Source organism: Stigmatopora nigra, chromosome 12 (assembly GCF_051989575.1).
Source record: "Stigmatopora nigra isolate UIUO_SnigA chromosome 12, RoL_Snig_1.1, whole genome shotgun sequence".
Classification (NCBI taxonomy): Eukaryota; Metazoa; Chordata; class Actinopteri; order Syngnathiformes; family Syngnathidae; genus Stigmatopora; species Stigmatopora nigra.
Genome location: NC_135519.1, coordinates 8,015,487 through 8,040,711, shown reverse-complemented (window position 1 = coordinate 8,040,711; position 25,225 = coordinate 8,015,487). Strand labels below are relative to the sequence as shown.

General features: G+C 37.8%; 2 protein-coding genes and 1 long non-coding RNA gene across 5 annotated transcripts in view; 1 reads left to right on the top strand and 2 right to left on the bottom strand.

Annotated features, from left to right (window-relative positions):
• adgra1b (adhesion G protein-coupled receptor A1b) overlaps window positions 1-10,134 on the bottom strand; it is a 57,465-nt gene extending 47,331 nt beyond the window's left edge. Inside the window, exons 1-4 of one of the 2 annotated variants that reach the window (XM_077729074.1) lie at window positions 9,940-10,134; window positions 9,370-9,663; window positions 4,065-4,136; window positions 196-267 (exon numbers count right to left, since the gene is read on the bottom strand). In XM_077729074.1, coding sequence (XP_077585200.1) covers window positions 196-267; window positions 4,065-4,136; window positions 9,370-9,596 — 371 coding nt within the window. In that variant the 5' untranslated portion in view covers window positions 9,597-9,663; window positions 9,940-10,134. The remainder of the gene's footprint in view (window positions 1-195; window positions 268-4,064; window positions 4,137-9,369; window positions 9,664-9,939) is intronic. The other variant, XM_077729075.1, reaches the window with a different exon arrangement.
• Window positions 9,486-25,225, top strand: part of LOC144205042 (uncharacterized) — a 26,100-nt gene continuing 10,360 nt past the window's right edge. Inside the window, exons 1-3 of one of the 2 annotated variants that reach the window (XR_013327996.1) lie at window positions 9,486-10,052; window positions 13,482-13,605; window positions 22,899-23,084. This is a non-coding gene — a long non-coding RNA (uncharacterized LOC144205042). Of the gene's footprint in view, window positions 10,053-13,481; window positions 13,606-20,241; window positions 20,871-22,898; window positions 23,085-25,225 lie in introns of those variants that run through there. The other variant, XR_013327995.1, reaches the window with a different exon arrangement.
• The window catches only part of LOC144205041 (gamma-aminobutyric acid receptor subunit pi), a 19,966-nt gene continuing 14,235 nt past the window's right edge, over window positions 19,495-25,225 (bottom strand). Inside the window, exons 7-10 of the mRNA XM_077729080.1 lie at window positions 23,359-23,496; window positions 22,911-23,063; window positions 22,575-22,765; window positions 19,495-22,305 (exon numbers count right to left, since the gene is read on the bottom strand). Of these exons, the coding sequence (XP_077585206.1) occupies window positions 21,934-22,305; window positions 22,575-22,765; window positions 22,911-23,063; window positions 23,359-23,496 (854 nt within the window). The 3' untranslated portion in view covers window positions 19,495-21,933. The remainder of the gene's footprint in view (window positions 22,306-22,574; window positions 22,766-22,910; window positions 23,064-23,358; window positions 23,497-25,225) is intronic.

Sequence of the window (25,225 nt, the reverse complement as noted above, 5' to 3'; positions counted from 1 at the left end):
TATCTTATGACTGTTTCAAATGCTTTCAGTCACCTAGAAAATTTAAAGAAATTGGTCTCATGGGAAAGGGAGTGTATATATTTCATTTCATTTTGACTTAGTGATAAGGATAATATATTCATGTAATGTGCAAAAACAGAAGGATTCATCCTTTGTCCCCTAAAGGAGAGTATTACTAGACTTCATAATGCTTACAGTCTCCTCAAAGTCAGCAGACCACGGAAGGCCCAGGGCTCCACTGTGCTTATCAGATTATTCCTCAGATCCCTGAAGAGGACAAACAAGAAGGAGTCAGAGTTAAGGTGGTGATTCAGATGCTGTGAACTCAGGCCCTCTGTGGAAATGTGACTTCACACAAATCATGAATCTTGACTTTCTCACAGGTCAGAGAACAACATTTTTCAAGCAGTGGTCAACTGATGAAGAGACTTGAGTATAGTTGGGAAATAACAGGTTGTATAAAGATAATCATATTGTAGTATATCGTTAAATGTTGTAGTATCAAACTTTGCTCATACATCCAGTTCATATTTTCCAACCGGCCTTAAATTATATTATACCACATATATTGTGTAAATCTAATTTGGGATACAGATGTAATAAAATTGTGGAATTTTGGTTCAAAAGTATTTCTTGGTGAGACAGTACAGACAAGTTTGTGGTGGCTTAAATGACTAAAAACGTCATAATACGCAATGTGGTTTCATTCAATGACTCGACATCAACAAGCACCGGCAAACTAAAAAACTTCTACACAACCAAAATTTGTCCGTCTTGTTTTCTTAGCTGGCTCATCAACATTTACGAAAGGGTACCGAAGCAGCTCCATGACATAGTAGCCTTTTAGTCCAATTTGGACGATGAACGGGCGGCTCTCATCTCTGCTCTCATCTAAATTGTCTTTGATCGTGTGCAATGTGACACTAAGAGCGATTGCAGGGTGGAAACCCAGAAGTCATCCATTGTGCCTGAAGCACCTTCTTTCATCTTTGACCTGTGTTACTATCCCTCAGGAGCTTTGCTGAATTAGCAGATAATACTTTCGGTTTCATATGGACCAATTTACTGGAATTACAAAGGTTAACGCTTTGTGACTACAGACATGTATATAGCCGGTCATGTTAAAATTTAAAGTATATTCTATTTCACTACATAATGAATGAATGAATGAAATAGTAGTATAGTTTTTAGAATAAGATGCACCAATTCAATACTACTACTAAAAATAATAATGAGACAGGTCTCAAAAAAACAATCTAGATATATACAGAAGAACGAGTTGCAAAGATCAATTATGCTCCAAGCACCAATACATTAATGGAGGAGGATGTGTTATCAGGCTGATTCTCAGGGGTCTTCTTGCTTCATCTAATTGAGACAGCCTGTGCGCTGACATCACCAGTCCTCAAATACATGAATTGGGACACACGTGGCAGGTTTCTTTCTGGATCACTAAGAACATAGAACACACAAACATGCACACACAATTTCATTTAAGAACATAGAACACACAAACATACACACACAAACACACACACACACACACACACACACACTTGCACAAGGACAAAGTCACGAAAACAAACGGTAAAACAGAACAGACTACACACCAAACAGATCCCTAGAATAACAATTACTTACTATATTTTTCATGTGTGGGCTCAGTGAATATATCACAACATTGATCCAATTATATAAATATACCACTAGATTTGGAAAAGGTCAAGTCTCACATGAAGTAGGCAAACAAAACAGAAGCCTGCTTCAGGCACTTGGGCACTCATCCAAATAGAAAGTGACGCTGAATGATGTATTTGATTGCCCATACACTTAATGAAATGAGACGACGTAATACACTGATTTGAATCACACAAACATTAGGGTGACTCGAAGTCTATAATGCCCACAGTAATTTGTTTGCAACAAACAGGACTATATGTCAATGTAATAAAATTTAAAACAGTAAAGAGCATACTATACTGTACAGAGCAATGTCCATTATAGATTTAAACTGCAAAAACAGACAGCAAGACAATCTCTATCTCAGACATACATATTATAAAAAATTTAATCACACAATTTATCATGTAAATTCAGTTTTTTATTGTTTTGCTATTGAATTGTTACACCATCTGACATGAAACTTGATGTAGATAACCTTACGGAGATAGTGGTCACACAATCATAACCAGCAGTACAGAATGGCCTTCAGAGACTCACTATGTTCTCATCAATCACTTCCACATGCCGGCAGAATACAATTCATTCTTTTAGATAGAACAGAAGCTAAAGTTTGCAAACAGACACCTCATCAGGTGTTCAGCAATGAGTTTTTAGAGTGAACAATATTAAATGCCAGTCACCAAACCGTAAATTGATTAAAAGACTTCATGCTTTCCATTTACTGACCCTCAGGGTTGCTTTTGGAAAAGTGATAATAATTGTGTGGTCCAAAGGGGGCAGACAAAAACATACAACTTTCTTTCTTAAGTTTTTTTTAATTTGTGGGAGAAAGAAAAATGTAAGTTTATCTGTTTTACATACATGTATATTCTTCAGTTTGACTAAAAATAATGAGCTTTGTGTGGTGGGAACCCATGATTAAATAGCAAAATTAACTGACCAGGGAACAGTGACAAGCTTTGTTCATGCTTTGCTACCGTGGGACCCATTTACAGTAACAACTTGGGTCCAGATTAGATGGTGGGGGCTCTGGGCAGGTTCACCCCATTAGCTAATACACAAAGACCTTGGATTGTGCCTCTCTGGCGATAAAATAATTGTAAATTCAGATCAAACTTGAATTATTTTACTCAAGTGAAATGTGAAGACTAATTGAACATTGTAACAGGATCGACTTTGTGAAAAATGTTTCTTCTCGATCAAGATTGATGGATAGAATTGGCTATTAACTATAATGTCATGAATTTAATTAAAATATAAGTGAGCACAGAATTTAGAAGACACTTCAGCACCGATGGGAATGCATCAGTCACCCATCTATCTGCCTGTTTGGCAATGTTTCCTGCAAGCCATTTCAAGATTGTCTTTTGAATTAAATATTTATTCTACTTTTTTTAAAAGATTTCAAATAAAGTTAAAAGATTATCTTGTACAGTGTCCATAAAATCATGTAATAGGCACCAGCATCCCCACGGCCCTTGTGAGGATAAGTGGTACGAAAATGAATGAATGTTAACACGTCATTAAAACACCATCATCTTTTACAATATCACTATCAAACAATAGTTGCTTTCTGTTCAAGTAACTAAAGAAACTCAAACACAACTGCACGATAAATGTCTCAATCTCTGTCTCTCTCACACACACATGAAATGCTGATCCTGTCATGTAGCCAACCGCGCACGAGTCCAATGGGCCAGACCAAGAACCAGTTGGCAGCAACCTGTTCATTGAGCATACCTGGCATGGCATCAATTGCGAAGAAAAATCTATCCAAATGCTCTATCCAGCGGAACACAGAGGCTGAGCGTGCAAAAATTGAGACGACAAAAAGAGAGATCCATAGCGCTTTCTTATATTTCTCATGATTTTCTAGTACACCAAACGCTTGCCTCTATTGTAATTACTGAAATCTAGACGGGTATACCTCCTGTGTGTCCTTGTTATCTACAAACGTCAGTGTCACCATATAACCAGGTAGGGAAGCAGTTCTTGGAGGGCTCCACAGAGGTGAAAGCAATCAATTGCTGACTTCAGTGGGCAGGCATGAGTTGTAGCACAGTCATCATAGAGCTCATCATCAGCCTGATCCTGTGAAGCCGCCTGGGACATTCCATAAAATGTCCTATTCATTTACAAGGTTTGCACACTGTCATTCTGCACTACATTAGACCTTTATCTTATCTATTTTAAGACATTTACTGTAGTAATTGAGGTTAAGCGCTCAGGCTGAAAGGTGAAAACTACTGGCAATCCTCCTGAAAGTTGCACTCCTAATTTCTACTATGTCTTCTTTTTGGCTTTCTACAGCTTGAGTACAATGACAGATATTGGGACTCGAGAGGACAAAACAATAAAGCGAACTTGATTTAAGTACTCACAGTTTTTCCAGAGCTGCCAAGCCATAGAAAGAGCCATTCCTCAACACGGTGATCTTGTTGTTATTCAAATTCCTGTTCAAAGACATAAAATGATTAGAAATAAGGTGACCATGTGGAGAACACAGGTGTCACAAAACACAACATGTACGAAGTGTACAACAATATTAAATTATAATCACCCTAGACAGAATGTGTTGAAAGCAATGACATTTTAGTACTAAGGAACTCCGTATGAAGCTGTAACTTGCACTGAATAGGACTTTAAATCACTTTTAAATGACCAAATACAAAACAAAAGTAAAGATACAGTGGTGAATATGTAAACTTATCAGGTCCACAAATGCAAATACTTAAAAGTCAGCAGGAGTATTGAAATTTCGTATGGGTGTATTGATAATTTACTGTGTTATATAACTGTAAACATATTGCAATATTGACATTTTGTTCGGCCCCTAGGGGACAAAAAGGTTTCCACTATGTATCTGCAAAGCTTTGCAGTCTGCTTTAGAGCTGAAGTTTGTGGACATAACATTTTGCCCAAGACAATTAAATTATATTATTTTGGGAGGTGGGTTAAATTGAAAATGTTTTATGTGCAGCTCACTAACATAAAAAACTGATGGCAAGGTATCAGAGGTGTAATTCCAAAATAAATCACAAAAGCTATTCAAAGTCGCTTCTCATGTTGATTTATGGGTAGTCGTTGCCTATAAAAGTGCTTAAAGATGATTACATCTATGTCCTTTTGTCTTTCTGTCATGAGTTATTTGTCAATTGTGCACTGTGAATACTTCTTACAGCAGTATCCTAACTAAGTCCTTTTTGGATTCAACTAAACATTTTGAACTCTAGGCTTAATTTTGCCCTTTTGGCTGGTTGTTTCCGATTCACTCTCACTCACTTCACTTTCCTTCCTTCCATCAAAGTACAATCAGTTTGACATCTGTGCGGTTAGAAAATCAATAACAATCACCTTGAGAGTCACATGTCTCTGCAAGCAGGGATTTGAAATTGAGGTGACACAGTATCACAACATTACCCAAGTACCTGCTCATCCAATCAGAGAACTAATTTACATCCAATGTGCATATTAATGAGAGGTCTGGCATTCTGAAATTCCAGACAAAAAAAGGAACAATAGAAAAAAATAAGACATTTGTTGGGAGGCATTAAACTCATCTACTCAATGTTGTATAGTTTTCAGAAACTCATAAGGGACTATATTTCTGTGTTTAATGTTGCCGTTTCCTCTTTGTATCACTGTGAAATTTCTTTAGTCGATTGGAGGTGCAAGTGGCTGAACCAAAACTCAGAAAGCAACCATTTATATTGCTTTCATTATTGTTGATCCAGACATCAATATCATGCGGGGACCCTGTCACTTCTCCTTTATTTTAATACAAAGCTCCTGGACATTTTGAGTTTAAAAATGTCAGCAAAAAGTGAAATGGACATGGTCAGACCGAATCATAAGGTTCACGATGTCTTATCCATTTACTGATATTATTTCATTCATTTTCTGAGAAATGGCAGCAAATGTATTTACAGCTACTGATGGATTTTGTGAGATAATGAGATAGATTTTTTTGTCACTGGATAGTGTTCTCTGTGTTCCCTGGACATCCCTCACAGGGACAGGCAACCTCTGTTTGAGCAAACTCAACCGTGTTATTGCTGTGTTTGTATGTGTGTATCTGTTTATTCACCCTTATGTGCCTCATTCTGGCACTTTCTAATGCCTTCAAAATAAGTGCAATAACAAAAATGATCATTATGAAAACGGACCACAGACTTCTGGGTATGGTGCAATTGATCAATTACATTATCAATTATGATCTCTGTGGGAAAAAAGGCTGAGGGCAAGATGGGGAGGCAATTGTGAGATTAGAAGATTGTGGAGTCTGCACCTTACGCATTCTAGCACAAGATGCTGCATACATACTGCAAACTAAAATTACATGTTTATAGGAACATGGATGATCATGTGTAGGCTAACTGCAGCAACACCTAATGTTGAGGTGAATGCCTGTCAAGTCTTACAATTGGGCGTGATATGGAAACAAGTGAGATCTATGCCAGCGCTTCACTTAAACAGAAGCTCAGGCTCCTAATTTGTCCTTGCTACAGCTGGGAGACACACTGTGTGGTCTGACTGAAATGTAGCTAATCTAGAAGAGAGCCTGGCGGCCATGCACCAGAGACATCCAGCTGTATTATTACACAAGAGCCCAAACCAAAATAGCAACCGACACCATCCACACCAACAATCATAAGCATCAAGTGGAGCCGAGATCACAATGTTAACTTTTACAAATATTTTGATCCACTGGCCTCAAGGTTTTGGGACACTTTTCTTCAACCAGTCAAGTGTTGTGTTATTCTAAAAGATAAAGTTACGGGCCATAGCCAATGAAAATAACATATTTTACATCGGCTAATGCTGACCTATGATGGGAAACTGACATTGGTTCAGAGGTTACCTACTAGAAGTAATATATATTGCCAGATCCTTATAGTCTATACATGATAGTGAGGTACATCTGCCTGGGATTCAACCAATGAAAACTGGAATGGGAATTCCCAAGTTGTTTATTCAAGTGCTAGAGAATGAGCCAATTGGGAATTTAGCAGAATAAGGTGACTTCTTTTGACTGATTAACCCCATTCTGGCATGCATTAGAGAAGTACTCCCTACTGTCTTCCAAAGTTCCAACTTCTTTCTCAAGAAGTGGGAGCTTTACTTGTAAAACCATATGGTCATCATTCTGCTGCATCCCTAAATATAAAACACTTAAAGTTCCTTATTTTAAAATTTAAAGCAGACTTTTTTAAACCAAAGAATAAAAACGGCATAGCTGACTAACATAGGTGTATATTTCTATTTTATAAAGTAAAGAACATGTATGCTTTACAATTAGCCAAAACTATGCAGCAGAAGAAGATTGGTAGCCACTTGGATGTCAGATGTTTAAAGTGTACTCTTTAGAGCACAATTATTGCAATGCACCCCCTTCTAGGTGGTTGCATCATTGTCCGTTTTACTTTGCTAGAGTATTGCAGGAATATAGGGATCCTTATTTATACTACAGATTTTTCCTTTTCATCATAAAGCCAGCTCAAAGCCAGTCTGATCTTTGGTGGTCACACAGTTACTGGTTGATGTTTTTTTCTCATACAAAACTCTTTCTCAGTTGGATCAAGGTTGTGATGACTTGATAAATCTGATTTTCTTCTTGTGTCCACCACTTTATTAATTCATTGCCTAGAAAAATGGCATTAATTTAAATTAGTTTTAGCACAATGTGTACTCCAGATGCATTAATATGAGGACATCCAAAAAATGACTTAGGCTGAGAACATCAATGCTATCTGCAACTGATTGACAGTACAGAGTACAAACAGAATAAGACACTGAAAAATTCATCATTTGTATGCATAAGCTAATGCCAACAGAAAAGCAATATACAGAAATAGGCAGAATTGCAGATGAAGTTTTTACTCAGATATAGTCAAGTTTTAAACAAAACAAAAGAGCCAGACTCCCTTATTATGTGAGTATTCCAGAAATATTTTTCACAAAATTCTGGAAGTATGTGTGGAAATGATTTGCTCTATGTTGACAGTTTGTGAGGAAACTATATGTAAAGTGTACATATTTCACTTGATTGGTGTTCTTATGCATGCATTGTCTCTGCATTTAAACAAGAAAATAATGCATCACTGAAATATTGTATTTGAATTACCTAGAAGCCTAAAGGGCACAGAGTAATAAAGAAAATAAAAGTGTTGGGGGGCAATAAGCAAAGCTATATTTTTAGAATGCAATAAGGAGAGAAACAGAAAGCTATTTAAGGTAACAATTGTTGGGGGAAAAGAGGCCTCTGCAGTGGTTGTTTACACAAATCATGCAATTCTTATCTCCTTTCATGTGAATGAGGACAATATGGCAAATACCCTACCTACGTGCAAGGGCATAATTTAAGGGAAACATTATGCATTTTTAAATGGTTCCTAGGAGTGCCAATATCATTTTTGTGATGTCCTTGAGAAATATGCAAAGTATCAAGAACTACAGCAAAATGTATCAACTAATTTCTTGCTTTTCTTAAGCCTTTTTCAACCTGCCTGTTTGTGCAATCACTGAAGAAAGATTTTGACAGGAGCTTTACTGAAGAGTCCATTTTGGAAATGGAGACATATTTGTGAGTTTTGTAAGACTGCCTACACCAGACATTGGTATGTGAAAACTTCCCTGGATATCGGTGTTTATTTGTGCGGTGCATCCAAACAAAAGAGTGAGGAGGGAGGCCAGTTCAGCCTGACAAAGGTCACATTTCCGAGCGCAGGAAAACTGCTTCCTGGCCAGCCAGAGCAACTCACCAAACAATATGGCTGAACGACGATGCAACTCCATTAAAACATCCCTAGTTTACCTAAAGATATCTACCAGGGAAGTCACTTCCAACCTTCCAAAGGTATGTAAGTGCAGTATTTAATTATATTATTATGATTTATCAATAAGTTTCTCTTTAAAAACCGTAGTTCCTCCAACCCTGCAATACACAAAAAAACACACTTTGACAAATGCAAAATACAGAATACAGCCCTTAACCACTTCCCACTTAGAAGAACAAAAGCCCCCCTGCCTACACAAAAGAAAACTCAAAAATTAAATACATCACACTAAGTAGCGTGCAACCATTATTCAAGTGCACTCGCAGTTTAGAATAAGTGGTTGGCTGTAATTTGTCAATAGATTTTGCATTTAATATTTGCTTTAACTGGTTGAAAGCACTACACACTTAAAAAAAAATGAAAATATCTTTAAGTAGGGAAGTCAGTCCACCTGCACAGAGGCGAGGAACATTATTAACCCCCCAAAGTGTACAGAGTGCTATTTCATCAACAGGAGAGAACGCAGGAATATTAAGGAATGGTTCTCAGCATTGCAATTCAAGTATAAGATGAATATTTGAATAACTTGCCGTAAGACGCAATCATAGTTAAAAGCCAAAGGCAGAGGCCGCTTAAATTTGAGAAAACATCTTTTATCGTTAATATGTGAAGAAAAAAATATTTTTTGCTTTTGTTTGAAAAATATTAAGAGGACAGAACAAATAGTATGTGGGCATGTTAGATTGTATCAAGTCCATATTTTTACTGATATGATATGATTTGTGCAGCATTGATGAAACAATCTTTACAGTAAATCATCCCATTATCCATTTAATTCATCCATGATTTTCCACAGCAAACATCACACCTACTGATGAGCTGTAAACTTTAGGTTTGCCATTATACTTACAGTGATATGGTTCTATTGGGTAGAAAGCTGGGATGCAGTGTATCCAACAGGTCCACATCATCACACACAACTTTGACCCGGACGTGAAGTCCTCTCAGCTCTTTGGACCTCTCAGCAGAACACTGACAGTTGTCCACGAAGAGATCCGGACAATTTCTGTTGGCCACGTTGAAATTCAAAAGCCCGAGCATGGCACACAGTAAATTCAGAATCCTCATGACGTTCATCTGTCAAGTGATGTCCTCCCAGCTTGTTGTCCGAACCATTTCACATGGGCTCGGTTTCAAGTCCAGCCTTTTAAACCGCGAAATCCGACAATGTCATTTCCACAAGTAGCAAATTGCCGATGCTACTTTTTTTCAAAAGCGAAACTTCTATGCGACTTGACACTTGGATTTTTAAAATTCTTCCCATCTCCACTTTCGAATCTTCTCCCGACATGCCCCATGCGTAATATAAACTTCTGATGACGCGATCTAGAAGTCTCGAGAACTTTAGCGCGCGTTTAACCTCGCAGTTTACCGACACTATTTATCAGAAATAATCTAAAAAGAAAAGGAAAATACAAACTTGTCTTATACGCTGCTCCTGGACGCTTCTGCCTACATGTCCACAAAGTCCCTCCCAGTCAGCTGGGCTTCAACTGGGCTTCAACTGGGAATCGGAATTTGTCTGGATCTAAGGTAACGTGACACGTCAAAAAGTCCTCAGAGAAATCCAATTTATTATGGTTTCTTTCTGTGCCAGCAAAACCTGTACCAAAACACACCACCACACGTTCACATACACACTGACAACAAGGTTCTGCAGGATTTGTTGTGTTTTTGCACTTGTCTTGCAGGTTCAGAAACCAGCATTTGGTATTTTTTTAGGAGGAATATATTCACGTAATTCTAACACTCTGGCGCAAAAGAAAAGCCTATTCTATAACAAATGCATGTTTTAGAGCAACCCTTTAAAATGTATTTCCTTCAACAACTTCATAAATAATGAACTGCCTGATTGTGTAAGGATTCATTTCCCGGACTTTGGTGTGGCCACTGTGGGCTCAATTCCTGCTGGTGGCGCTATAATTGTGAGTTTGAATGATTGTCTGTTACTCTGTGTTGGTTCCTTTGGGACAGAAGCTGATACTTTGGTTGCCTGAGGGACAATGTTTGCACACATCTCTATGAGTGAGAACTCATGCCCTTGTTATCTGCATAGCTCTGATCAGAGAACAAAAGATAAATTGAGGCCACTCCAACTGACCTGAGACAAGTTGTGTGCTTCCCATCCGACTGTTTGCTAGCAAAAAAAAACACAAAATTCTCCTTACATGAGTACGCTACACTGGGATGAACACAACCTGTGCCATGTGTGTGTGTATATACGGTATACATGGTGGCATTGGTCCTATTCTATTCTGGTTACTTGACATTTCGAATGACTGGCACTCATCCATATTTTCATCGATGTTTTTGGTTCAAAACAGTAAGCGTACGTGAAGATCTTCCATGGGCTATCACATGGAATAACACTTTGTGGGAGTGACATTACAATTTTGGTGATCCTTTTTGATAGAAAAACGTGGTGGGGAAAAATGACCTGATAAAATGATAATGGTGAAAAGATGACATGGAGCTAACCTCCATGCAGTTAAATATGCTGCATATTTTAGCTACAAATACTGCAAGCCTTGCTATCTCATTCTATTTCATTAAGTTAGGAAAAGGCCAGAATGTGTCAATGTTTGAATGCACAGAGCCGCTGGAAAAAGCATGCTCAACAAAATTTCAGTGAGATTCAATCATAGATATGGGAATTAAGTGACAGAACCAGGCTCTGTTGAGGAAAGGTTGGAGACTAAAATATGCAGTGTCAAAAGTGGATGCGAAAAAATATTTTATAGACTTGCTCAAAGGGTTTTCACTGGTTATTCTAAAAACAATAAATACCAGAGAATTTTTTAGCCCCTTCTTTATATAATTGAAAGGGTACAAAGTGTTTTGGGGAAAAACATAAATGCAACAATAGCCCATCGGGATAGTTTGCATGTAAACTTTGCCCCCGATGGTCATAAATTCTGAATAGGAATGGCCAACAGGCAAGTTTCCTTTCCCTGGTTTATTGTGACTATTTTGTGTAGAATAATTGCTAGTTGTTCTCAGTGAAGGTCATCTGGGAGTCAGAGCTGATGCCATATTTCCTACCAGTTAGTACATCCCTCCCAAATCTACTTTTCTATTAAAAAGCCCCACTATGGTTAATTCTGTAGAGCTCTTGCCTCGGTAAGCTTGATGGAACATTTAATTTTGAGTCAATCACTCTCTTAGCCAGTCCAGTTAAGAAGTTCCTTTTTTTTCTAAACCACCCCTAATTCATATCCACTCATCCGCATCATAGCTTTCATGGAGAAACGTGTCTTTTCTGATGACCACATCACAAAAGAAAGCTTGGACGAACTAGGCAAACTGCATGTAACTTACCAAAGAAACCTCCAGTTTTACCACACCCATTCCTTTCATAAGGGTCCAAAACCAATGAGTATTTAAATTGAAATGTTTTATTGAACATTTCAAGTTGAGATGGTGATCTTGGATGTAAACAATGGTAAAAAAAGACCAGCAGTTTTAAGAAAGTAAGTAATGTAATTAAATGACCATCTGCTACATGCATTACTTTCAAATTGGGTGTGTTACTCTGACCCAGAGTAAAGTTCATGTAAGCATCTTGATAAAATTTAAGTGATGGTAAAAAATAGCGACCTCGTCTAGCTTATGTCTGCCAGTCAGTGTCTTCTGGGATTTATTTTTAGATCAGTCGGCAATTAGGACTCTGGTGAAATGTAAATTTCTTTCTTTGCCATGCAAATCAAAATGTACGCAACTTCAATAATTTATAAATAAAGAATTCAGCACTTAATATATTCGTTCTAGTTCTATGTCAAAGACAACAGTAATTTGGAGTTGTGTACTTATTTGACACTTGCTTAAAATATTTGATGACCAATTAGTATTTGTGTCTAATACAGAACTAAAGTAAGCATCATGCAATGCTGTTTCAGACCTTGGATTGAAGACAACAAAGTAAATCCAACAGACACCAGATTTCACAATTGTATCTGTTTAATTTGAGGATTATTTCTTGACAAGTGATTTGTTGCTTGGCCATTCTGTTGAAATAGTGATTTGGAATATTTAAAGCTAATATATGGTAGATGTTAATCCGGACTATTTGAGAGTTTTAGTTTTCCTTGGAGAGTAGTGCAATGTGGGCTTCCTCAAGTTCACACATGCTGCACTCTCCAGGGAGGTCTTGGAACAAGATGGATGTCACAAGATTCTGTGCGCCACAACTCTGCAAATCTCGAGGGCTTGCTAACCTCTGCTCCACAAGCTCTCTGCTCAGTTTGTCCCCAATGGGTGTTTTTTTTTCCCTCCTCATTTGAACTCCACTGAAATGTGGGGCTTACTGAGTCATGATTGCAGGCAGGGACCCAGTGACACAGGACGTCACTTGACTGTCATGTATAAGAGACTCCAGCTGAATCAACTGTGCCAGCATGGAGAAAACAAACATAACACACATATAGTAGGCTACTGCATGCTTACATGCACCAAAAACAAAATTACCTTGAGTATATTTGTCTTTTTTCCCTTCTATTTTTCATAATTTGGCCCCAAAGGTGTTCTAGCAATGCTGGTCTAACCAAAGAAAAGCATTTGCCACGGAAAGAAAGCTTTACATCATTAAAAGATTGGAAAGGAAAGACACTGCCAAACATCGGTAAAGACTTTGACCGAAGTTAAACCATCACACAAAATCAGCTTCCTGAGAATTATGCTAACCCATCGCCAAAAGCAGATTTGTGTTCACCCAGAACGTAGGTTGCACATACTTTGTCATATTTGCAAAAACTGGGAACACGATTTCTGCAAGCCGTAGCTGATGCCAACAAAAATGGGAACAAAACGCCAGTTTTTGCTTTCCCTTAGATTTTCTACTGTTGAATCTCTATCATAAAAAAAATAGATCTACACACCTCTGTGACACACTTCAGAGTTAAGAACAACATACATTCTTCCTGTTTTCGTTCCATTCATTGACCCTCTCCTTTCAATCTCTTTTAGTTCACCCACATCGGACGGAAGCCAAACAAAAAGTTGACCTGGGTTCCCTCATGGAGCTGCTTCTCCAAGACATCTGCACATGGCACCACAGGAGCAACAGACATCAGCTGTCCTGAATCAACCGGTAATAATTAGCCGAAACCAGAATTCTAAACATCAAAATTTGATTTAACCAACAGAAACATAGGTTTGGCTAAATGTGTCAGCTCATGTGTCACTCAGTCTTTTAATACCTTTCAGAAGAGTTCCTTGAAAAACAACCCAAAACCTTTAACTTCCCATTTTTTCAAAGTTCAAAATAGATTTTGTTTGATGTTTTCACAAACTGTTTATGTTTGCGTCCTTGCATCATATTTTCTTTTGTTGTGTACTTGAATTCCGAGATAGCCCAGGTGAAGAGCAAAAAATAAATCATGTTTATTTTAAACTATGCGGGAGAAGATTTTAGGCTGGCATGGGCCCTTTACCAATCAGGATAATCAAATTCAAAATCATAATAGCTTTAGTTACTTCTAATGAGTAGCACAGCAAGAGCCATTAAATTTTACTCATCTCTACACTGGAGAAAATGTGTACAAACATCTGATGTTCCCTCACCTCTCCAGTTTGATTGATGATCTTGATCTGTACATGTCTTTTTTTAAAGAATTCTCCGCATGTTTATTTGCATGCAATACCATACCAAAGTTCCGAATCAAACAAATACCAAATGCATACACTTGGCTGTGCTGCATTAGTTGGTTCATTAGAGTTCAAACATTTTCAGTATTCCCATTGATTATATATCAATTTGGAACAAGGAAGTTAAAAACATAAATAAGTTGCTGCAGTGGACACTTAGAGGAGAAAATTCTAAGCAGCAGTGAAGTGTCAACCCTTCAAAAAATGGTGATGTAAAAATGGCCCTCTATAGCAGAAAGCCACCTGGATGATGGCAATGGTTCTCTTGAAATGTCCAAGTGTCTCTCCAGTAGTGTAATCAGTTAGAGGGGGAGGTTGACACCACTTTTTTCCACAAAGATGAAGAGCATTTTAGCTATCAATCGTTTGAAACTGCACTCTGGCTGGCTCAAATTTTACATTCAGATAGTGTTTCATGACAATACTAATGCAGCTATCCCACATCCTGAACTTGGAAAATAAATAAAAACATGCACAAAGCAAAAAAAAAAGATATGCAATTAAATAAATGGCCAGTTTGTCTGCTATAATGTTTGAGGATTATATTGGGCTCCTTCAAAGAATATTTATAATCATACAAAGAATATTCCTATATCGAGAATTGATGGATTTGTGTGTTATCGAATGCCACCCTTAACACTAAACACATTTATATGCTATTTAATCTCAGCATATAATCATTTGCTTGAATTTGTGGGTTTCACATTTAGAAATAGGTTTTTCATCAATGTGAGTTTAATAAAGATCTTTAGCGTGCACAAATGGATTTCATTAAAGCCCTGATTGTAGAAGGCAAATTATCCAAAACCTCAAAGTAGTTTCATAATTTGATTGCAGCACCCCATTAAGGACTGCAAGTTCAAGATAAGTTCAGTTAAAGAGATTTGTAAGACTTGTTTAGACTTGTCAGCTAAATGTTATTGTGTAAGTTGGAAACAATGAAATATGAATGATTAAGCCCAATTGGTTGGTAACCAATTTAGGGTGTTCCTCCCCCTAGTGCCCTAAGTTGGCTAGGGTAAGCTCCAGCACCCCTGCTGTTACATTTAATACATTAATTTTGAGCAATCAGATTTTTCCCAGATAAAAATGGATGTATAATGTTAATATGTTAGATATTTATGACAAATTAAATTTCTTTTTGTTCCGAGGGACTAATAAAAGCTCAAAGATATGAGATATTTAATTTGCTTTCAAATATTTAGTGGTTTGGGCTTTCATCAATACTTTGGAAATCCTTGCTCCAAGTTGAATGAGAATTTATGGAAAACAGTTGACTGCAAAATTATAATGAAGCTTTAAAAAAAAGTATAAATTAGTACAAGCCCTTTTGCTTTTACTCAAATGGCCTCTTGTGATTCATGAGAAAACCACTCAGAGAAAATACAGCCAGACTGTATTATGGGCCAAAAAGTTTTGAGTGTGTGTGTGTGTGTCTTCCCACCCAGAAGCAATTCATCATCAAGTCGTTGGATTGTGGAATCCTACAACATACACACGAGTATACTTTATATGTTAAATACTATGATGTAACTTCCAGCAGTGACTTCAGTCGTTGTAAATGCAAGTGCTATTCTGCTTTCTCAAATTAACTTAATGTCCAAAGATATTGGTCAGAATGAATACATCATGGTTTAGTGGTGTGGCTATAATTATTACCATGAATACTAGAATTTTTAATGTATTTAGTGACACGTCCTGGCAAATGTAAACATCAACTCACTGTTTTTAATACTTATAATAATAGTTATCATATAAAAAGGTCATACGTGCCTTTATCTATGCTGGGTGAGATGTTGACATTTAAAAATAAGAGGAAGCCTAGTCGGATTAAAAGAAAAGTAAAGGAGTGTTCTTTATCTGTAGATTGCTGAGTACCGTATGGGTCCATTTTTTTCACTTTACGTTTCTACTAATCTCTAGCCTATTTGCCGTGAAAAAAATTAAAAATTAAAATTGGCCACCTTATTTCATTTGGATGGAACAAAGCATTCTTTTAACTAGCACCAAAGTTTCCATTTTGAACTTGAACTTTCATGGGTGGATGTCAAATCCGTCCTATCATCACTCCAGCAAAGTAAAGAAGCAGGTGAGTGAAAATTTGAAATATTCATCACAGCAGGGTTTTCTATCAAGATGCTACCACTGTCTCTGGAGGTGCTTGGTTATTCTTTGGTCTCAGAGAGCTACCACACAAACACTTTTGAGAGAAAACCTAGCAAAAACACAGCAGCAAACTTTCTAATTCAGTCAGATGTTTTAATGGTTGCTTGCATCTCAATTGGAGTGAAATTATTGCTGAAGGTTCTCGACAAATCAAGAAAATAAGAAGAAATATTGAATACGCTCACATGGACGTCACAATGCAGCCTAATACAGGTTCAGGGTTGGGCAATGAGATAATCTGCAGATGAAATGAACCATTATTATGCATAACAATGCACATAAATGACTGCGTACATGTGTGCGTGGCTATGAATATTCTTTTGTATGTTGAAAGGTTTAAAAAGAGATTTAACAACGTGTTGACCATATTCATAGTCTTTGTTAGAATGTATGAATAATTTACTCTGCTGGTGAGTCTTACGATAGGCTATTTGGCTATATTTCAAATTATCTTTAGGCATAATGGAGATAATGGTGGATTGAGTCCCAAATGAAGGCCCACGGCCAAAATGTAGCACCCACGTCCGAGTTTTTGTGTTTCCCTCAACATATTGTCTGCTCAGATACATACGTGCTATTGCGCTTCTTTTCACTTCAGTGTTTTTGCAACCTACTGCCTATATGTGTGTTGGTAAATTGTGGGAGCTGCTTAGTATTCCTGACTCCCTACTGTGATGCAGAGGCTTCTGACTGAGCTATGACTCATCATGGATGCTCAGTGAGATCTCTGAGGTCAGACACAAAAGAGTGCAGGCAGGCAGAATGGCAGAGATGTACTGAGCAGAATCTGTCGGGTAATAGGCATTGAACTAAAATAATCTCTGACGGAACAGCACACTGATTCAGTGTTTTTTTTTTTTATTGGGTTATTTTTTTTCCCAAGAAATGCGTCAAACTGTGAATAACATCGTTGTGGAACTTGCAGTCACGCCCGTGTAAAGGAAAGCACACTAAACCTTATCTGGAAAATAATGAATTTTAGTGTCAAAATAAGGTCTATTTCACCCCTTTTGTGGACGACGTATACAAGGGATTGGCGCAATTTGATTACATGTCAAGGTGGATCGGGAATATCTCAGTACATTGGCCACAGAAGGCTCTGAATAGAGACGAAAAAGTACCAATCAAGTGTGATCTAAGAGTCAGGCAGAGTGGGAGGCAGATCCAGAAAGTTATGCATGACTTTGTGTGTGGGTGAAAGACAAACTTGATAAGATTTTGTCCCACATCTGATAAGGCTGCTGTGGCTTATTTTGTATATCTGCCCAAAAGAAGACAAGGGGGAAACTACAGCATAGTTAGTATATGAGACATTTTTTACTCAACTTATTTGCTGCAAAGTTATTTACAGGAATTTTTACTTTAATGAAGATTAACCCTAACCCTATCTCAGCACACTTCTATTATTAATTTGAGTAGCTGTCTACTGTAGTGACCACTGTGTCTGAAATGGTTAATGTTGCAAATTGTACAGGTTAGTGGAGCAAATGTTAAGAAAGGTGACTGATACGGTAAGTCTATGAGACAGTGTGTCCTTTTCAAGAAAGTGGAAGTGCCAGCATCAGGTGAACATTGCACTTGGCCAAATGATGTACAGAGCTGCGAAATAAGAGGAGGAATTTGTAGGTGAATGAGATCACATGGGACGTGATAAAGAGGTGCTAAAGGGCGTAGTTGGTTAGTTGGCTGCTGATTTAGTGTTGGGTAGTGTTGGCATTGGCGTGGAGGGTCATTCCAAGGTGCAGCGCATAAATCTTCAAGAGGAGGGGAGCAAGTCTGGAGCATTGTTGCACAACTTCATTGACAGGAACTATGAATAATGACAAACTTTCGATGCTTGGGACAAGCATGAATGGAGCCAGGAAAAGTCTCCAAGCCTGAACTGTTTCACTGTAAAGCTACAATCTCAATACATCTTCATGTTTAAATTGTTTGGATCAGAAACCTTTTCCCCATGCATGGAATATTTTATTCCAGTTAATGTGCCATGGAAATATGTCAATTTGCTTTAAGAGCCCACAGTCAATTACAATTTACAAAGAGAAAGCTAATTTTCCAAAGTCATTAAACACCAAATTACAAAGCTGTCATAGCGTCATCCATTATTTATACTAATTTTGTGAAGCTTCGACTGGGGGCACTATTTCTTGGTTTACTGCATTACGGGTCAAATGCAGCATGTGACCTGCAATTGGCTTGCAGGTATTCCAGGATGTGCCCCCACCTGTTGCCCATAGTCAGTCGTCATTTATGCTCACATCACACATACATTTGATGGTAATGTTAAGTGAGGTGAATTTCAAACTTGACTTAACATTCACTGGCTTCATGGCACTGTGAGAGAAGTCAGAATTGCTCAGAGAAGCAAGGTGATAATTGATGTACAAGTTTTGATGAAAATGAATGGGCTTGCCAGTTTAGCTGACATTTGAGAGGAAAAACAAGCCGGAAAAAAAACCTAATGTAAGAACAGTACTACAGAAATTTATAAAAAGCACGTATTCAATACAGGCACTCCAATTTTCACTAATAATCTTATTTTATTTAGTTGTTCTCAGGAGAATTAAAAATGTATTCAGGTATTCGGTCAATCAGGGCGTCATTCATATCAAGCAGCAGTCAAATCATTATTCCATTTTTTTTAAAGTGCCACAATATGCTGCATTACAGACAACCAAATATTAGTTGTTGTTGGGTGTGTGTCTGGCTAAGAGAGAGAGAGAAAGACAGATGTGGTAAGGTGGGGGTCGGAGGGGAGCAATATCTGTTAATTCAAGATTATGGCTTCTCGCAATTTAATTGTAGACCATGTTATTACATGCTGCTGATGCACTGCGGCAGGTTTAAGCTATCAGGAAATTTAATACTAGGGCGTCATCTTGTGGTTCTGTTATGCATCACAAAAATGAAAGCCTTATAGTGTCATGAGTCATCCATTGCTGTCATATGACAGCATGGTTACTACACTGAAATTTGCTTTAGTTGTGAGTCTTGTCCTTAATTTCCATCAATTTACTGGGGGGAAAAAGTCTTATTTAGCTGCATGAGTGTCTCATGGCTGAGATGGGCTCGAGCACCAATGCCTTGCGGGGATTAGCAGTACGGAAAATTAATGAATATATAATATTGCAAAACAGCTAGTCCTGCAAGGAACTACAAATGTCTACTGTATGCACATCATTTTATTGCTTTCATCATTTTTTTACAGTCAACATGCACATTGGTGAATTTATTTACAAATGTTGAAGCAGAACAATATCTAGATCATTAGAATGCTACAGTAGAAATATAAATTTACAGAAAGTCATCCAAGATTGTTCATCAACATCACCATGAGGTGTTATTGTCCACGTTTTACATCATAAAAGGGAATCTTAAATCTTGTCTTAAATCTCGTTCCATCTTTCCTTTAGGAAGCTTCAGTGGTTTCCTTCTGTCGCTTCTTTTGCCAGCTAAGCATTCATTTCAGATCCATCCATCCATTGTCAGATAAAGGAGTAGTATATATAAAACTGGTCATTGTAAAATAATGGATATGAATCTTTTCATTCGCTCAGTGCTTTGCGCTTTTACATGACACAGTTCAGTCCAACATTGTCAAAGTTTGCAGGCTGAACATAAGAACAGAACTGAGAATCACCTGACCTTTTGGAATGAGAAATTACTGACAATCAAAGCATCGGATACCTTTCTGAGCTTTAACCAAGAGTAAAGCTCAGTATAATCTTCTACAGAAAAATACATGCGCAGAGAACCAGTTTTAAGTATCATCAGGAAAGGCAGAATGCCTTGTAATTTAAACAGGAAAATTATGCATCTGAAGAAGTTAAGAAAAAATGCAATGTGTTTAGTTGGATGCATAAGTCATTAAATCTATGGAAGATCTGAAACTTGCAATATGAGGAAATAGCTCATCCAGTAAGAGCATAATTAAGCAGTACTAAATGCAACAACAAATCTACTTGCGCCACTGGGCCCCCCAACCAACATACAATGTTTCAGGCTGTATTGACATGACATGCTGTTATGATGATAGCGTTTGAAAACGGCTTTTAACTTCACATGATCACAAAACTGCATCTTTTATGAAAAACATCAAACTGACACTATAATAAAATATTGTCTTTTACAGTATATGATCATATATGTCCAGACTGTTAATGTCAGGTACTGCTAGAGTTGCTTGGTTTTGTTATGCTTTTTCTCCCCCTGGTGTCCTCTCTTAGTGGTTGCCCATTGTGTTCAGCTGTCATTTCTCCACCCCTGGTGTATAGTTCCTCCCCTGTTTCCCAGGTGTTCCTAATTGTCTCGTAAAACCAATGTCAGTCTGTTCAAACCCCATTGGTTGCTTTGTCATTGTTGGATCATCTGCTTTGTTTGCACCATGCCATGCCCCCTGCTCCATATTCCTTGTTTCCCCATGTCTTTCCCGTCATATTTGATTTAATTCTTCATTTGATTTCCACTTGCCTCGTCTTTGCCTGCATCCCTGCAATTGGGCCCTACTCCATGTGTCCTCCCCATGACCTTGTCTAAAGACAGGTACAGTATATTAGTATTTCACTGTGAACCTGTTGTTTTGCAGCAGACTTCTAAAGAGCCTGGTGATTGTCACCCAAATGTTCATAAATATGCAAAGTGATTTGAAATGAATTGGGAAGCATTTTGCACAGAACTCATCTTGGCTAAAAATGCAAATTGAAATGCAGTCAAAACACTTCAATTCTAACCTAATTGCGATACCAACCAATGTGTTTTGGGGTAATGAGAAATCATTGACTTTAACTCAATCACTGCCATTGATAATGATAGGAAACTAATAAATTTTAAATGCTGAGACTGGCATTAAATGATCATACTAAACTGCCTGCCATTGACAGTGCTAGACATCCAATCCAATTTGGCTGGGTTATTTCATTATACATTTCCATCTTTCATGTAGTTGTTTGGGGCTTATACATGTAGCTGTGCTTTTCAATGTGTGTAAAATATATGAAACTAATTTAGAATTAGAGTGGTAACTGAGTCATTGAAGAACTAAATGACAATTAAACAAAAAACATAATTTGTGCTACTCATTGGACCTAAATTCTCTCAAATATTCAATTTTAAAAATCACTCCTATTGTGAGTTATTCTTTCATATCTGCAGTTTCTTCTGTCATCTACTGCCTATCCATTTCTACAGTTTTACTAAATATTTGGACCTTCAGTCAGAAAAGGAACATTAAAAAGATTATCACTCAGTGAAACTTGAGACAAATAGAGGAGCATCCATTCCGACTTTCGCAGCAATTTCCCAATATTTCAGCCATCAACTCATAAATTACATATCCATCTTATTTGTATTACAGACTAAGAAATCAAGCAGATATATAATTTGAATAACTGTGCCATAGTGAGAAAAATGCATTTTTTTTTGCATGTTGGACCTCACCAATCAGAATTAGGCAGGCAAAGCTTCCATTTCTTTTCTGCCTGGAGAAAAAAAAAACAATCTTGTATCATTATTAGGCTGCTGCTTAGAAAACTCATTTCAGAACCACACCTAAGTCAAACTTCTATGTACAATGTAATATCTGCCTGTCTAAATACTGAAATAAATACTAAAAGTACAAGTAATACGTCCAGTAAAGAAGATTAACAATGACAAATGATAAGGGGAAGGAAACTCTTGAGTAGTTGTCTATGTGGTGTGGATTATTGATGTGGCAGCAGCTTATGAAACTGAGAAGTTTGGGAAGAGTGGCTAGAACAATTCGACACCAATTGGTGCGCTCTGGAGGAGGTGCCTCAGGCTTGGGCTCGCTGCCTGTCGGGCTGGATGGGTCAATTGCCAATTCATTGGATGTGGTGGCAGCGGCAGTGGTGGGACCTGCGTCAGGCTCCTTGCGTCTCTTGGTCCTGTCAGAGTGGCTGGAGATGGTGGTGACGATTCCGTTTATTTCGTCATCAAAGTTGTGCATTTGGTGGCCATACTGTAACAAAGTAATCAATCAAAGAGGAAACGTTGCATTGAGCTGAATAATCAACGGACTGACAAATTAAATATATAAGGGCGTTCATAAATGATTTCAATCTGGGATCCAACGTGACAGAAATAATGTTGTATCAACCGAACCGTGGAGCATGCGGTTAAATTACGGCCCCTGAAGACTGTAATGATGATAATCACCGACTCCTATAAGACAAGTGCAAACACTGCAGCGATGGATATAACTGGATGGAATAATAATGAGGTTCTCACCATGAGCATGTGTGAGTCACTATAAGTGAGAGTGCAGAAGTGAGCCACAGCATACTCAATGAGGGCTCCGAAGATGAAGCTGAAGCAGATTCCTAAATACACGTCAATCGCCTTGATGAAACAGTTAGCATTTGGGAGAGATGTGCGAGCACCCATCATCAGAGTGGTCATCGTCAGTACTGTAGTTACTCCTGGAATGGGACACAAAGTGCACATTAATTGATGAATAATATCAGTTAAAATATTTTCACTAACTCTACTGAAAAAATGCATACTAAAATTTAAGCAACAATGAAATAAACTTTGTTTTTTTAATTCTTACAGCTTGGGACGTACCTATACAAATTCGTGCTGGAACTGATGACAGAGAAATCCAAAAAGAGACCCAAGAGAGGACAACCAACAGACTTGATGGGACATATGTCTCCAGGATAAAGTACAAGATGCTTCTTTTCAGCTCAAAGTGGAAGACCAGCTTGGGGTAGTGACCTTTCAAGAAATAAATACCTGGTAACTATAGTCACATTTACAAATTGGAAATTTAACATTAACACATTTAGTTTAGGGGAGGCCAGTCAGCCTCACAGTTCTGGGGTTCTGGGTTCGAATTCAGGTCCATACAGTTGCACTTTCAATGACTTCATTTATCAAATGTTAAGAACTTAAACCTGCACAAGTAACACACTAACCATTACATGGTGCCAAAGAGAATACATGATAAGAAATAAAAAAAATCTGAATCCTGACCAAATGGGACCATTTAAAGTGTGGGCAGCATAGTTACCAGTTTCATAAATGGCCTCTGACACAGAGGTGTAGTGGTCTTCAACTGTGTACTGAGCAAGTTGAAGAGTATCTAGGCCGCTGACAGACTCATTTCCTCGGGTCCAGTAGAACATGACATCGTTGATGTTGTAGCCCCCTATGGACATAGAAAATGATGAAAGTTCAACTTTTTTTTCAGGAACATTGCACATAGGGGATTTTATGAGTGGTTTGTCAGTGGAAATTAATCACTTCCCTTCAAGAGAATTCATCAAATAAGCACTAGGATATTATCACGTTGCAGGAGAACCATTCTTTTATTTAGCACAATGTAACGCACTCCTGACCAAGTGCGACTGCACTTTCTGCACTTGTCCTCATGTGACATAGAAAAGCTGCTATTAATAAGATATAGTGGAATGGGTAAAACAGAATGTCACTAAACTAAAATGTAGCACTGTATAGCACACCTTGAAAAGTGAATTAACTGCTCCTCCCACGGTTAGGTTATTATTGGATTACAAGCCTCAGTTGGCGTAAAGTCCCTCTTAGAGCACTACAGGAGCACCGCAAATGTAAAACTCCTTTGGAAAAGCTAGTGGAATGATGTTCACATCCAGATTAAATACAGCATTGAAATGTTTATACTTTCGTTTCCACACTCAGAATAGACAAACTAAGTAAGAACCTCAATCAAGCTTTGAAAACATTATTTAATGCATTCTAGCCACAATGGAAATTGAATACTTTCAGAGAAATAAAGCAAACTAAATTTGAGTAAAATTATGCTGTTTTATGTTTGCTTTAACGGGTTAAGCATTTTGACTGAAAAGGTTGGCATTCTCTGGCTCAACCTTTTTCTGTCAAAAGTAATTGCTCTTCTAGTGCTGTCAATGGCAGCCAATGTGTTAATGCTATGGAGAAAACAGGAATAAATAAGATCTAAAAGGATTATTCATTACTTAATGCAGAAACTGAGCCCAATTTTTCTCTGCTTATTGTTGTATTGCACCATTTCAAAAAGAAACGTTTGGTGTGTTTCCCCACACTTTTCACAAGAGGGAGTAAGAGGAGAAAAAAATAAACACTGCAGTGACATTTCTTAACTTTAATGAATTACTTTGACTTATTAAATTTATTATTGGCACTCTAAATAATTCACCAAAGGAATCCCATGTCATGTAGCCCACGATATAAACATAACTGTACAACTATTGAAAAGAATAAAAAATAAAAGCTGTACCAAATAGCTGTGCTATGGTTCCATAAAATTAAAACTTCACTCAATTGTAATGGTAACCAAATGGTAATTATGGCAATTATAGCTGACATATCTCCACACACTTTGCTGTCAGAAACTACTAAATATTTTACCGGTCGAATGAATGCTCAGCACTCTCCCCCACAATGACTCCATACTCTGCTGTCAAGCCTCTTTTAGCATAATTTTAGAAGAAATTAATCTTTGGCTCCATCTTCATATGAGGGCGATGAGAAAGTAAGCGGGAGATATCAGAAAAAGTGTAAGAAGATCAGGGGGAAACTTCCTCAAAATGTGAACGGAAGGTGCAGAAATTTAGCTCAGAATATATGAGGCGGCGTTATCCTTTCAGTTTCAACCTCAGGTCTTTGTGTCAGTTAAGGAGGATTTTAGGTCCTTCATTTTTATCTATTTTCCCCCTTTCTGGCACTTGGTTGGCTTTTGAGAGGGTTTGGAATGGGCTAAGCCTTCATGGCTAACTGTCATTTAAATGCTTGGCATAAAGCAAGCTGATCATCAAGAATGACAGGAGATCAGTGGGGGTGGCAGAAACAACAGCGGGGGTAGTTTATTTCTCACAGCGCAGCTGTCCTGATATTAAAAGAGGTTCCTGCTGCCTTGTACC